Source organism: Natator depressus, chromosome 1 (assembly GCF_965152275.1).
Source record: "Natator depressus isolate rNatDep1 chromosome 1, rNatDep2.hap1, whole genome shotgun sequence".
Lineage (NCBI taxonomy): Eukaryota > Metazoa > Chordata > Testudines > Cheloniidae > Natator > Natator depressus.
Genome location: NC_134234.1, coordinates 318,665,679 through 318,680,528, shown reverse-complemented (window position 1 = coordinate 318,680,528; position 14,850 = coordinate 318,665,679). Strand labels below are relative to the sequence as shown.

The window sequence follows — 14,850 nt, the reverse complement described above, 5'->3', positions numbered from 1 at the left end:
ATAATAGAAGGGAACAATTGCCCTGTGAATTGTACAGTATGAGAGCATTAATAATTCTGTGTAATAATTTGGCAAATAGTATCCCAGAAGTTCACAAATTTAAATGATTTTTTAAAACCCAGTTCTGCTCTCAATTACATAATGGTCAATCTGGAGTATCTGTGATGAACTCAATGGAGTTATACATTGGATTTACTGTGGAGGAAGTGAGAGCAGAATTTAGCTGCCTTATTCTTAAAGTTAATCAGAAATCTCCTTTTGATATATCCAATAGTTTAAATTACATTTGATGGCAGATTAATTACTTTTTGAGGATTCTTAAATAAAGTAGCATAAATTCTGATTTAGTTAACAACATACTAAAATAATTTCATGTTCAAAACTGTCAGGATGTCCAGTATGGTGATATCGACTACATGGATCGTCGTTTGGACTTCACCTATGATAAAGAAAACTATGCAGGTCTGCCAGAGTACATTCAACAGCTGAAAAAAGATGGAATGCACTATGTCATTATTCTGGTAAAACTAACAACATCACTAATTTTCTCTCAATTTATGCTACATATTTACATAGTACCAGTCACTGAAATATCTAGGCACCAAAGTATCTATGCTATTGAAATGGGTACTCCATCTTTTTCTCTTGCAATATCATTCATCTGTCTAGTAAATCAAAAGAAATTCTTTACACACTTCTCATTATAATGCTGTATTGCTTTTATCAGGTACTTCTGTACCAATACTCTTTGTATGCCACAACACTTATTTTTCTCTCACACTTTCCCAAGAAGTTTCTATGAAAATTATGGACTCGAATTGAGAGGGAACTGGTTGAAGGCATTTCCCTTTCTGAAAATAAACTAATTTTCTTAATATGCACAAAATTATTCACAAACTTTTTTAGGAAACTAGAAACCATTCTTCATTTTCCCAGTAGCTTTTTGTTAATATTCATATAAGAAAGTTTGTATGAAAATTTGTGAAAAACAAATTTTGAGCCTGTAGTCAAAAAGCATGTAATAATGACCAAACTGATTTCGTTTTGTGCAGAAATGGAAGTAGAATTTATTTCTAATAAAAATTATTTATTTGCAGTAGATCAGCACACACTCACTTGTAGTGAAATTACTAACTTTTTGGGACAATAATTATAGGGAATGTGATGGTAGGTGATAGAAAATTGGAGGCCAGTAAACTATTTTTTTAAAAGTCCTTGATAGATATATAAAAAATTACTCTACAGATCTTAACAGCAATGCAGCACTATACTGACAGTGTTACCCCAAGCTATAACCCTGCCACTGACACTGACCTCACATTTCTCAGTTACAGCCAACCGAAGTCCCTGACCAGAGCTCTGCCAAACCGCTGTATAAACCAGACAAGAATCTGGCCACCCACTTTGTGACTGGGACTATGCACACATGCTGTACACAATACCGTTGTGTGAACTAGATAAAAATTCATTTTAAATGTTATCCTCATCTACAAATCTTACAATAATCTTATTTTTTTTCAGTATTGATGTTGTGGGAAAAGTGTGAATGGAAACATTTTGAAATGTATCTTCTTAATCCTGTTGGCCATCCTCTTCAAAATCTCCACAAACTGCTCCCACCAATTTATAGATTCACTCATTCTAAGGCCAGAAGGGACCAAAGGGATCATGTAGTCTGACTTTCTGTACAATACAGGCCATGGAACTTCTTCCAGATAATTGCTAGAGCATATATTTTGGAAAAATATCCAGTTTGGATTTTAAAAAAATGTTAATGATGGAGAATCCACCACGACATTTGGCCGATTATTCCAAAGATTAATTAGGCTCACCATTAAAAATGTACACCTTATTTCCAGTCTGAAATTGTCTTGCTTCAGCTTCAAGCTAGGATCATGTGATACCTTTTTCTGCTTGAGCCCATTATTGAATATTTGTTCCCCAGGTAGATACTTGTAAACTGTAATCAAGTCACTCCTTAACCTTCTGTTTGTTAAGAGAAATAGCTTGAACTCCTTGAATTTGCCACTACAACGCAGGTTTTCTAATCCTTTAATCATTCTCATGGCTCTTCTCTGAACCCTCTCCATTTTTGATGTAGAGTGCCACTCCCCCTCCCCTTTTCCCCCAACTGATCCTTCCTAAATAGATTATAACAATTGATTTTAACATCCCAGTAGTGCAAATCATCCTACCATGTTTCAGGTTTCTCAGTTGTGTGCTGAGTGCTCATATCTTCTCTCTTTTTACCCTGCCCTTTTGCTATTAGTTTAACTGCCTCCAGCCTGTCCCCAAAGATATTGGTTCCCCTTCTACTGAGGTGGAGGCCTCTTCTCCCCACAGAACGTGGACCAATGTTCCACAAAACCAAAACCCTCTATCCTACACCATTTACCTAGCCAGTGAGTCACTTCCAGAATCTTCTGCCTTCTGTTTCCCTTTGCTCATCAGACAGGAAGTATCTAAGAGAAGATTGCTTGAATATTCTTCTTCTTCAGCATACTTCCAAGTTCCCTGAAGCCATCTATTATCTGCAAGATATCCCCTGACAGTGTCATTAGTGCTGATATGAACCATCCCCAATGAATCCTTACATGTAGACTCCAGAAGCCTACCCAATCTCAGAGTGACTTGTGTCATGGCTCCAGCAATGCAGCACACTGTCCTGTTGTCTGTCTATCCCTTGAAGAATGTTCTTTCAATTCTTCTTAGTATTGAATCTCCAGTGAGGATGTCTGTCTGTCTTCCTTGGCTGGTTGGAGAACTCTTTGTGGATAAGCTTGATTTTTCCTCACAGATTGGGCCAAGCTGCCATCCATACATCTCTCCATTCCCTCAGACCTGCTGGATCTTAAGAAGTATCTTCCATAGTTTCCATGTTGAAGACCTGGTGTTGATTTTAAACTTCTAGCTATATAGAATTCCTCCTGCTTCTCTTCTCTCTGGTGGCCACAGTCTGTCTAGCCTCATCTGTCTCCAACCATGATCTCTTGCCTCTGGTGGTTATGAAATGCCAGTCCTCTCTGACTTCCTTTCTCAATGATTCCAGGCTCCATTCTTCCTTGACTCTGCAGTATGGGTGTTTCCCAGATCTGGTTGTCTAGGAAATCCCCAGTTTCTCTGATTCTTAGTACCATGTCAACTTGCCCCTCCAATACAAGAATCTTTTCCTCCAGCACAGCCACCAACTTGCACTTCGTATACAGGAAATCCCTTTGGTCCTCAGGCAGGAAAGAATAGGGCACGTCTGTTGCTGGTCACCACCACTGTTCCATTGCTGTCCATCTTGATATCACACATAGTGCTGAACCTGGAAGGAAAGCTTCTCACACTCCCTCCCAAATTCCCCTGTTAGCTGCTATTACCAGCTCCTGGAGAGAATCAAAGGCTCAGTGACTTGGTCATACCTGCCCCCTCTTTATTATACAGTAGAACCTCAGAGTTATGAACACCTCGGGAATGGAGGTTGTTCGTAACTCTGAACAAAATGTTATGGTTGTTCTTTCAAAAGTTTACAACTGAACATTGACTTAATACAGCTTTGAAACTACTATGCAGAAGAAAAATGCTACTTTCCCTTAATTTTTTAGTAGTTTACATTTAACACAGTACTGTAGTGTGCTTATTTTTTATTTTATTTTGACAGGTTTCAGAGTAACAGCCATGTTAGTCTGTATTCGCAAAAAGAAAAGGAGTACTTGTGGCACCTTAGAGACTAACCAATTTATTGGAGCATAAGCTTTCGTGAGCTACAGCTCACTTCATCGGATGCATACTGTGGAAAATGTAGAAGATCTTTTTATATACACACAAAGCATGAAAAAATACCTCCTCCCACCCCACTCTCCTGCTGGTAATAACTTATCTAAAGTGATCACTCTCCTTACAATGTGTATGATAATCAAGTTGGGCCATTTCCAGCACAAATCCAGGTTATCTATCATACACATTGTAAGGAGAGTGGTCACTTTAGATAAGCTATTACCAGCAGGAGAGTGGGTTTGTGTGTGTGTGTGTGGGGGGGAGGGGGTGAGAAAACCTGGATTTGTGCTGGAAATGGCCCAACTTGATTATCATACACATTGTAAGGAGAGTGATCACTTTAGATAAGCTATTACCAGCAGGAGAGTGGGGTGGGAGGAGGTATTTTTTCATGCTTTGTGTGTATATAAAAAGATCTTCTACACTTTCCACAGTATGCATCCGATGAAGTGAGCTGTAGCTCACGAAAGCTTATGCTCAAATAAATTGGTTAGTCTCTAAGGTGCCACAAGTACTCCTTTTCTTTTTATTTTATTTTTGTCTCTGCTGCTGCCTGATTGCATACTTCCGGTTCCAAATGAGGTGTGTGGTGGACTGGCCAGTTTGTAACCCTGGTGTTAGTAATTCTGAGGTTCTACTGTAGTAACATTCACCCAGCTGGGAAACAAATGATGCCATGTGACCAAAGTGGTCAGTCATCAATGATAACAACAAATAGTGATACATGTGGTGAATACAGCTGGCAAAACTCACAATTTCTGGTTCATCAAAAATTTCACCAGTTTGCAATTTCCTGTGAACTGGAGATTCCGAAATCTTTTCTGAAACATGATGTTTCCAAATGGAAAAAAGCAACTCTCCAGACCCTGCAGCTGCTGAGTGAAATTGACATGATTATTATTTGCTTCACTGCTGCCCACCACTGATGCTATTTAGTGGTAGGCCACCATGAGACTGACAAGAATCATGTCAATTTTACTAAACAGCTGCCAGGGCTTTCAGGATCTGCAGCTCCAGGGCATTCCCACTATGTTGACTGCTGTGGGCCAGGTATCCCAGACTTCCAGACTCCCGTAGTATAGCTAGCCTACCAGGCTGCAGGAGTTGGGTAGCTCAGGGAACCAGCTGGCCTGGGAGTCTGAAAGCACTGTGGTCTACAGCGCAGGGCAGTCCCAGGATTTCCAGGCTCCTGGCTTCATGGCAGGACTTTGGGACTGTGCTTTTAAGGGCTGAGCTTCCCAAACAGAGTCTGTGTAGGGCACTGTGAAGCTCTTGCTATTGTTATGTACAGGCAGTTGGAATTGGACACAGGATAAAGTAGGTTTCAGAGTAGCAGCCATGTTAGTCTGTATCCGCAAAAAGAAAAGGAGGACTTGTGGCACCTTAGAGACTAACCAATTTATTTGAGCATAAGCTTTTGTGAGCTACAGCTCACTTCATCAGATGCATTCAGTGGAAAATACAGTGGGGAGATTTATATACACAGAGAACATGAAACAATGGGTGTTATCATACATACTGTAATGAGAGTGATCAGGTAAGGTGAGCTATTACCAGCAGGAGAGCGGGGGTGGGGGGGGTACCTTTTGTAGTGATAATCAAGGTGGGCCATTTCCAGCAGTTGACAAGAACGTCTGAGGAACAGCGGGGGGGGGGAGGGGGAATAAACATGGGGAAATAGTTTTAGTTTTGTGTAATGACCCATCCACTCCCAGTCTTTATTCAAGCCTAAGTTAATTGTATCCAGTTTGCAAATTAATTCCAATTCAGCAGTCTCTCGTTGGAGTCTGTTTTTGAAGTTTTTGTTGTTGAAGAATTGCCACTTTTAGGTCTGTAATTGAGTGACCAAAGAGATTGAAGTGTTCTCCAACTGGTTTTTGAATGTTATAATTCTTGAGGTCTGATTTGTGTCCATTTATTCTTTTACGTAGAGACTGTCCAGTTTGGCCAATGTACAAGGCAGAGGAGCATTGCTGGCACATGATGGCATATATCACATTGGTAGATGTGCAGGTGAACGAGCCTCTGATAGTGTGGCTGATGTGATTAGGGCCTATGATGGTGTCCCCTGAATAGATATGTCGACACAGTTGGCAACGGGCTTTGTTGCAAGGATAGGTCCCTGGGTTAGTGGTTCTGTTGTGTGGTGTGTGGTTGCTGGTGAGTATTTGCTTCAGGTTGAGGGGCTGTCTGTAAGCAAGGACTGGCCTGTCTCCCAAGATCTGTGAGAGTGATGAGTCATCCTTCAAGATAGGTTGTAGATCCTTGATGATGCGTTGGAGAGGTTTTAGTTGGGGGCTGAAGGTGACGGCTAGTGGGGTTCTGTTATTTTCTTTGTTGGGCCTGTCCTGTAGTAGGTGACTTCTGGGTACTCTTCTGGCTCTGTCAATCTGTTTCTTCACTTCAGCAGGTGGGTACTGTAGTTGTAAGAATGCTTGATAGAGATCTTCTAGGTGTTTGTCTCTGTCTGAGGGGTTGGAGCAAATGCGGTTGTATCGTAGAGCGTGGCTGTAGACAATGGATCGTGTGGTGTGGTCTGGATGAAAGCTGGAGGTATGTAGGTAGGCATAGCGCTATGCCTGGAAGTTTGGGGTCCATGGCCTCAGAGCTTTCCACATGGTGAGATTGCCCTGGAGCCACAGACCCTGGAAGCTCTGTGGTCTCCGGGACTGAGGCCTCCATCCCATGGATCCTGGAAGCCTGGGATGGCATGGCTCCCCAGCAGCTATGGGAAGCTTACCTGCAATTTGACCAAAATTAATCAAACCCCAGATGTTTCTGCAAAATTTCCAGCTAGCTCTAGTGTTGAGCACAGTTTGCCAGCAATTCACAGCCTAAAATATATTCACAGAAAGGGCCAGCAGTTGTAAGTCAGCATAGCTCCATTGGAGTTAATGGAGTTATACCAGTTTCCAGCAACTGAGGACCTGGCCCACCGTGTTTAAATAATTTTGAGTAATGAACAAATGAATGAAAAAAAACTAGTCTGTTCACGAACCAGTTGTAAATAGAAAATAGGGGAAAAGGCCTAAATGCAAAGGGCAATAGAAGTGCAAAAAATTATTGCTATATAAATCTAAATTTATATCACTAAATTAATATAACATATAAAAATGAAGAATTCTTAATACAGGCTATAAATTAATAGAAACTAGGTAATATAACTGAAAGAAACTAACCTGCAGCTAGGGAACATTTTTTACACATCCCAAGAACTGTGTTGTCCGCTGATGAAAACATGACAAAGACTGGTCTAGTTTGTCCTGCCCTACAGTGGGTCACTGTCAGCCATGGATGAATGCAAATATATTCAATCATCTTTGAAATGCTAATGGAGAGTATAGGTTGCATTGGCAGTGAAGATTTTCATCTTCACTTTAGTGCAGTTACTCGAATTTCTATCATCCTTTTATTGTTCTCATTCTTTAGTGATGTAAATCACTCCCATAAATTGAGTCAGGAGCTGGAACATTATTAAGAGTTTCATTCCAAGGTGACAGCAAAGCTATCCTAACTAAAGTCAAGGCAAGTGTAGTCCAGTTTTCTTGATTTTGAAAACTAATTTTCCATTTTCAATTCCCTTGGAGGATCAGTTGCAGAGAGAGAGTTCTTGTGCATCAAAATTTAGAATCTCTGATTATGATTTCAGGAATGGTGATTAAATATATATTATACCTTGACCGTATAAAACCCAAGTAAACAGTTTTGTGATGATGCGGTGGGTGGAGAGGGCAGAATCTTGAACTCATGGGCAGAGTGGCAGAGGGTGTAGCAGTCATTCAGCCATCTAAACAAAATTCCAACACCGTGGGATGAGAAACTCAATCCCTGAGAATCTTCTATGTTACTGATTTGTCCTCATTACCAACACTATGGCCATGGCTTTCCCCCTACTGCCCATTTCTATGATGGCATATACAGAGTTGAAAAGATGCTCAGTGCAGATACATGCATGAGGTACTAAGTCTCCCCCCCCCACACACGCACACTTTTATCTAGATACTGATATCTTGAAAATGGGGTCATATCTGAGTGCAGTCTGGCACCTGTGCATCAGAAATGCTACAGTGTTGTTGTGCTAGAAGTCTTCTATTGCCTCTCAGCCCCAGGATGAATTTTAACTAAGAGTATCATGACTTGTTCACCGTGGTTATCTGGAACTGTGTTCCCATTTTCCAATGTGACTTATTCTGAGTCAGAACAAATGTATTGTTTAGAGTCAAAGCAAGAGGTTCTAAAAGTAACAATGATTATAAAGTAAAATGATAAACATTTATTACAGCAAAATTTAATGAAACCCCTTGTATGTTACTCATTAAATCATTCTAGAAAATGAAATAGCTAAGAATGAAATTAATTGGAACATAAGAACAAATGAACGGTCATACTGGGTCAGATCAAAGGTCCATCTAGCCCAGTGTCCTCTCTTCCGACAATGGCCAATGCCAGGTGCCCCAGAGAGAATGAACAGAACAGGTAATCATCAAGTGAGCCATCCCCTGTCGCCCATTCTCAGCTTCTGGCAAACAGAGGTGAGGGACACCATCCCTGTCCATCCTGGCTAATAGCCATTGATGGACCTATCCTCCATGAATTTATCTAGTTCTTTTTTGAATACTGCTATAGTCTTGGCCTTCACAACATCCTCTGTCAAGGAATTCCACAGGTTGACTGGGCGTTGTGTGAAAAAAATACTTCCTTTTGTTTGTTTTAAACCTGCTGCTATTAATTTCATTTGGTGGCCCCTAGTTCTTGTGTTATGAGAAGGAGAAAATAACACTTCCTTATTTAGTTTCTCCACACCAGTCATGATTTTATAGACTCTATCATATCCCCCTCTTAGTCGTCTCTTTTCCAAGCTGAAAAGTCCCAGTCCTATTAATCTCTCCTCATACAGAAGCCTTTCCATACCCCTCATCATTTTTGTTTCCCTTTTCTGAACCTTTTCCAATACCAATATATCTTTTTTGAGATGGGGTGACTACATCTGCACGCAGTATTCAAGATGTGTGGAAACCGTGGATGTATATGAAGGCAATATGATATTTTCTGTCTTATCTATCCCTTTCTTAATATTCCCCACGTTCTGTTCTCTTTTTTGACCGCCATTGCACACTCAGAGAACTATCCACAATGACTCCAAGATCTCTTTCTTGAGTGGTAACAGCTAATTTAGACCCCATCATTTTATATGTATAGTTGGGATTATGTTTTCCAATGTGCATTACTTTGCATTTATCAACCTTTAATTTCATCTGTCATTTTGTTGCCCCGTCACCCAGTTTTGAGAGATCCTTTTGTAGCTCTTCGCAGTCTGCCTAGGACTTAACTCTCTTGAGTAGTTTTGTATCATCTGCAAATTTTGCCACCTCACTGTTTACCCCATTTTCCAGATAATTTATGACTATGTTAAATAGGACTGGGCCCAGTACAGACCCCTGTGGGACACCACTATTTACCTTTCTCCATTCTGAAAACTGACCATTTATTCCTATCCTTTGTTTTCTATCTTTTAATCAGTTACCAATCCATGAGAGAACCTTCCTTCTTATCCCATGACTGCTTACTTTGCTTAAGAACCTTTGGTGACGGACCTTATCAAAGCCTTTCTGAAAATCTAAATACACTATATCCACTGGAACCCCTTTGTCCACATGCTTGTTGACCGCCTCAAAGAATTCTAGTAGATTGGTGAGGCACGATTTCCCTTTACTAAAACCATGTTGACTCTTCCCCAACAAATTATGTTAATCTATTTGTCTGATCATTTTGTTCTTTACTATAGTTTCAAACAGTTTGCCCAGTACTGAAGTTAGGCTTACTGACCTGTAATTGCCAGGGTTACCTCTGGAGCCCTTTTTAAAGATTAGCATCATATTAGCTATCCTCCAGTCATTTGGTACAGAAGCTGATTTAAATGGTAGGTTACAGGCTACAGTTAGTAGTCCTGCAATTTCACATTTGAGTTCCTTCAGAACTCTTGGGTGAATACCATCTGGTCCTGGTGACTTATTAATGTTTAGTTTATGTATTTGTTCCAAAACCTCCTCTAATGACACCTCAATCTGGGACAGTTCCTCAGATTTGTCACCTAAAAAGAATGGTTCAGGTTTGGGAATCTCCCTCACATCCTCAACGGTGAAGACTGATACAAATAATTCATTTAGTTTCTCTGCAATGGCCTTATCGTCCTTGAGTGCTCCTTTAGCATCTTGATTGTCCAGTGGCCCCACTGGCTGTTTAGCAGCCTTCCTGCTTCTGATGTACTTAAAAAAAATGTTTGCTATTATTTTTTGAGTCTTTGGCTTACTGTAATTTAAATTCTTTTTTGGCCTTCCTAATTATATTTTTACACTTTATTTGCCCAAGTTTATGCTCCTTTCTGCTTTCCTCACTAGGATTTAACTTCCACTTTTTAAAGGATGCTTTTTTGCCTCTCCCTGCTTCTTTTACATTGTTGTTTAGCCACGGTGGTTCTTTTTTGGTTCTCATACTATGTTTTTTAATTTGGGGTATACATTTAAGTTGAGCCTCTATTATGGTGTCTTTAAAAAGTTTTCCTGCAGCTTGCACAGATTTTACTTTGGTGCTGTAACTTTTAATTTCTGTTTAACTAATCTCCTCATTTTTGTGTAGTTCCCCTTTCTGGAATTAAATGCTACAGTGTTGGGCTGCTGTGGTGTTTTCCCTGCCACAGGGATGTTCAATTTAATTATATTATGGTCACTATTACCAAGTGGTCCAGCTATATTCACCTCTTGGACCAGATCCTGTGCTGCATTTAGGACTAAATCAAGAATTGCCTCTCCTCTTGTGGGTTCCAGGACTAGCTGCTCCAAGAAGCAGTCATTTAAGTCATTTAAAACCATTTACATTTTTTGATTAGCTAGACTTCAGGGTTAAAAATAATATTCAATTATTTTAGCAGCTAAGGATCCAGTTTTGTGAGGTGCTGAGGCTTAACTTTTCAAATGTGGGTGCATACAATTGGGCCCCAAATCCATTTTTGGGCACATAGATAAGTGTGGCCTGATTTTTGAGAGGTGCTGATTACCGACAACTCTCACTGAAGCCAATGAAATTTGAAAGTGCATAGCACCTCCCAGAATCAGTCCCTAAATGAACAACTAAAAGCTATAGTGTCGGAAGAGTTAACGGGTGCTAAAAAAACTTTTTATTGAATGCAGAATCAGGTATGGCAGTTTTTGTTCTCCTTAGGATGATGTTAAAGCTGCATTATATAGTAGATTTATGCACTGGAATGACTTTTCAGCTAAAAGAAATCAGAGATTTTTATTAGGAGTAGCTAATTAAGCCAACTTGTTAGAGCTTTGGTATCTCTTGGGAACCATCTTTTCCAGGATTAAAAAATAATTACTGCAGATGGACAGTTCTCTTTTTCAAAGCTGAACTACTTAAGTAGGTTAAAATTCTAATTAACACTTACATTACTTAATTATTAAGGCACCAGTTGCAGCTCCATGGTAAAGATTGAACTGAGTTTTGCACTTAAAATAGGGATTTAGCCTGTTTGTTTTACACGGAAAAATCCAGTTTGTTCTCGCCAAAATTTCAGCATTGGCTTTTTGAGCACAGAATGACTTTTTCAAGAATTTGCAAGTAAATCTGTTAATGTAGGAGTTCAAATTAATTTTAAAAGAAGATGTGATAGGCGCCGCCTCTTGTGAGTGCCTCCTGTCAGCTGGGTGTGATGCTGCAAGCTCTCCTGCCCCCAGCACAGCCCTGCAGGTTGTTGACCTCATTAGGTGGGTCGTCATTGGCTCAGCACTCTGGCCAACCCAGACAGTTTAAAATGGATGAACCCCTTCTGGGGTAGCAAAGACTTCAACACACTGCCCTCCCCAAGGTCTTCAGCCCCATCTCTGGGCTCCTTTAAGTCTTGCCCTTCACTTGGGCTTCCCAACAGAGCCTTGTCCCCTTCTTGGCACTTAGGCCACTTCACTAGTAGGCCAGTGAGGAGGATCTGGGCCTGTTCACTACTCTGGGCCCCAGCCCAGAGACCCTACACACAGCAGCCACACATTGCTTCCTTCAGTTTGATGTTGCTGTTCCCTGGGCCTTTTCCCACGTAGCCTCTTTCTCTTCACCCTGACCTAATGGCTGAAGTTCTTAAATTCTTCCTCCTTGATGAATGCAAGTATCACCAGAGCCTATCTTCTGGTTCTCTTCTTGAGCTCCTGTGACCAGCACTGAGCACCCTTCCTTGCTCCTCTTGTCCCACCAGGAACTGACCTGCTAATGCCCTGAAGCTCCTTTTATCTGAGCCTGCTGAGCTCTGATTGGCTGCTCGTATGCAACATCTCTTGGCAGGCTCACCTCTACTGCTCCTTCCTAGCGTGGAATGTGGTAAGACAGCAGGGCCTCTAGCAGGGGGCTTGAAAGGGCTAGGTACACCCAATCACAGAAGCCTTTTGAGAAATTTACAGTTGTTATCAAATCTTTTTTTTGTCCCTCATGATCTTAATAATGGAATATCACAGATTCTTCAAACTTCCCTTATAATTAAAACTCACTGAAATAATGTACAGTAGTCTACATTTGAAGAATTGTTTCTAGAACTAATAAATAATTTTTTCCTGTTATTCTTCATAACTAAAAGTTGCTCCTTCAGCAGAGTCTGAAGAATATTGTTCTATTACAGAGAACCAAGGGAAGGTCATGCCTGACTAATCTAATCGCCTTTTATGATGAGATTACTGGTTCTGTGGATGAAGGGAAAGCAGTGGATGTATTGTTTCTTGACTTTAGCAAAGCTTTTGACACGGTCTCCCACAGTATTCTTGTCAGCAAGTTAAGGAAGTATGGGCTAGATGAATGCACTATAAGGTGGGTAGAAAGCTGGCTAGATTGTCGGGCTCAACGGGTAGTGATCAATGGCTCCATGTCTAGTTGACAGCCGGTGTCAAGTGGAGTGCCCCAGGGGTCGGTCCTGGGGCCGGTTTTGTTCAATATCTTCATAAATGATCTGGAGGATGGTGTGGATTGCACTCTCAGCAAATTTGCAGATGATACTAAACTGGGAGGAGTGGTAGATACGCTGGAGGGGAGGGATAGGATACAGAAGGACCTAGACAAATTGGAGGATTGGGCCAAAAGAAATCTGATGAGGTTCAATAAGGATAAGTGCAGGGTCCTGCACTTAGGATGGAAGAATCCAATGCACCGCTACAGACTAGGGACCGAATGGCTAGGCAGCAGTTCTGCGGAAAAGGACCTAGGGGTGACAGTGGACGAGAAGCTGGATATGAGTCAACAGTGTGCCCTTGTTGCCAAGAAGGCCAATGGCATTTTGGGATGTATAAGTAGGGGCATAGCGAGCAGATCGAGGGATGTGATCGTTCCCCTCTATTCGACACTGGTGAGGCCTCATCTGGAGTACTGTGTCCAGTTTTGGGCCCCACACTACAAGAAGGATGTGGATAAATTGGAGAGAGTCCAGCGAAGGGCAACAAAAATGATTAGGGGTCTAGAGCACATGACTTATGAAGAGAGGCTGAGGGAGCTGGGATTGTTTAGTCTGCGGAAGAGAAGAATGAGGGGGGATTTGATAGCTGCTTTCAACTACCTGAAAGGGGGTTCCAAAGAGGATGGCTCTAGACTGTTCTCAATGGTAGCAGATGACAGAACGAGGAGTAATGGTCTCAAGTTGCAATGGGGGAGGTTTAGATTGGATATTAGGAAAAACTTTTTCACTAAGAGGGTGGTGAAACACTGGAATGCGTTACCTAGGGAGGTGGTAGAATCTCCTTCCTTAGAGGTTTTTAAGGTCAGGCTTGACAAAGCCCTGGCTGGGATGATTTAACTGGGAATTGGTCCTGCTTCGAGCAGGGGGTTGGACTAGATGACCTTCTGGGGTCCCTTCCAACCCTGATATTCTATGATTCTATGATTCTATGATTCTAACTCACAAAGAACCGTCACATTTCAAAATGGCTGTAATCTTCCATTTTTCCCAAATGTTATTGAGGGGACAGTAGCCCCCACATAAGGAAGAATTGAAAAGATCATCTATCTCCTTTTACTCTCAACTGGACTGAGACTGCCTGAGCAAAGATGGCTACTTTCTCCATTCGCCTGGTCCTCAGTGTTCCTGACAACACAGTGGGCCACCATCTTCTCTAAAGGCAGCTTGGCTTCACCCTCTTGGAAAAAATGGAGTACTTGTACCACCTTAGAGCCTAACAAATTTATTTGAGCATAAGCTTTCGTGAGCTACAGCTCACTTCATCGGATACATTCAGCGAGCTCTAGCTCATGAAAGCTTATGCTCAAATAAATTTGTTAGTCTCTAAGGTGCCACAAGTACTCCTTTTCTTTTTGCGAATACAGACTAACACGGCTGCTACTCTGAAACCTTTGAAAAAATGGGAAACAGTGGCCATTTGAAAGAGGGCTTGCTACTGAGGGAAGCTTTGCATTTCATCCATTAAAACAATGGGAGATGGTCGCCATTTTGAAAGGTAGGGCAGGAGGAAATGAAAAACTTGTGTGTTTAAGTGTGCATTGTATATGTATACAAAGGAATATATGGGGTGTAGAAGGGCAGGGGAAGGGGATATGTGTGTGTGTGTATATATGTGTGTGTGTATATATATGTGTATGTATATACAGAGAAATGTGGAGTACAGGAGGGAGGGGTGACTGGGCTAGAGTGTATGTGCAGGGGGAATGTAAGGAGGTGCAAGAAGCAGAGATATTTGGAGGACAGGAGAGGTGACGCTGAGATGTACATTCCTGGTTTCTTTGAACTCTCCAACATGGCATAAAGAAGCCAGAGTGTACTGGTGAATCTGAAGTGAGCATTTAAAAAATGATTTAAGGTTGATACCTCATATCTTCAAATCACTGGAAATATTACATAGTAACATTCCCTTTGAATTTCTTGTTTAGTGTTCATGAATGAAACTCTTAATGAAATGGAAGTTCCCAGACAAAATTTATGTTAAAGTGGAGTTAAGGTTGAGAATATATATCAGTAATTTAGGGTAAAATATGTTACAGGGCTGTTGTAATTATCCCAGAATCAAGTGTTATAAAGTCAGGAAATTCAGATTTAAGGTTGAACTT

The 14,850-nt window shown here is 41.1% G+C and overlaps 1 protein-coding gene across 1 annotated transcript in view; it reads left to right on the top strand.

Moving 5' to 3' along the window:
- The window catches only part of LOC141990543 (sucrase-isomaltase, intestinal-like), a 45,801-nt gene that overhangs the window by 15,805 nt on the left and 15,146 nt on the right, over positions 1-14,850 (top strand). Inside the window, 1 exon segment of the mRNA XM_074957893.1 lies at positions 390-521. Within this exon segment, the coding sequence (XP_074813994.1) occupies positions 390-521 (132 nt within the window).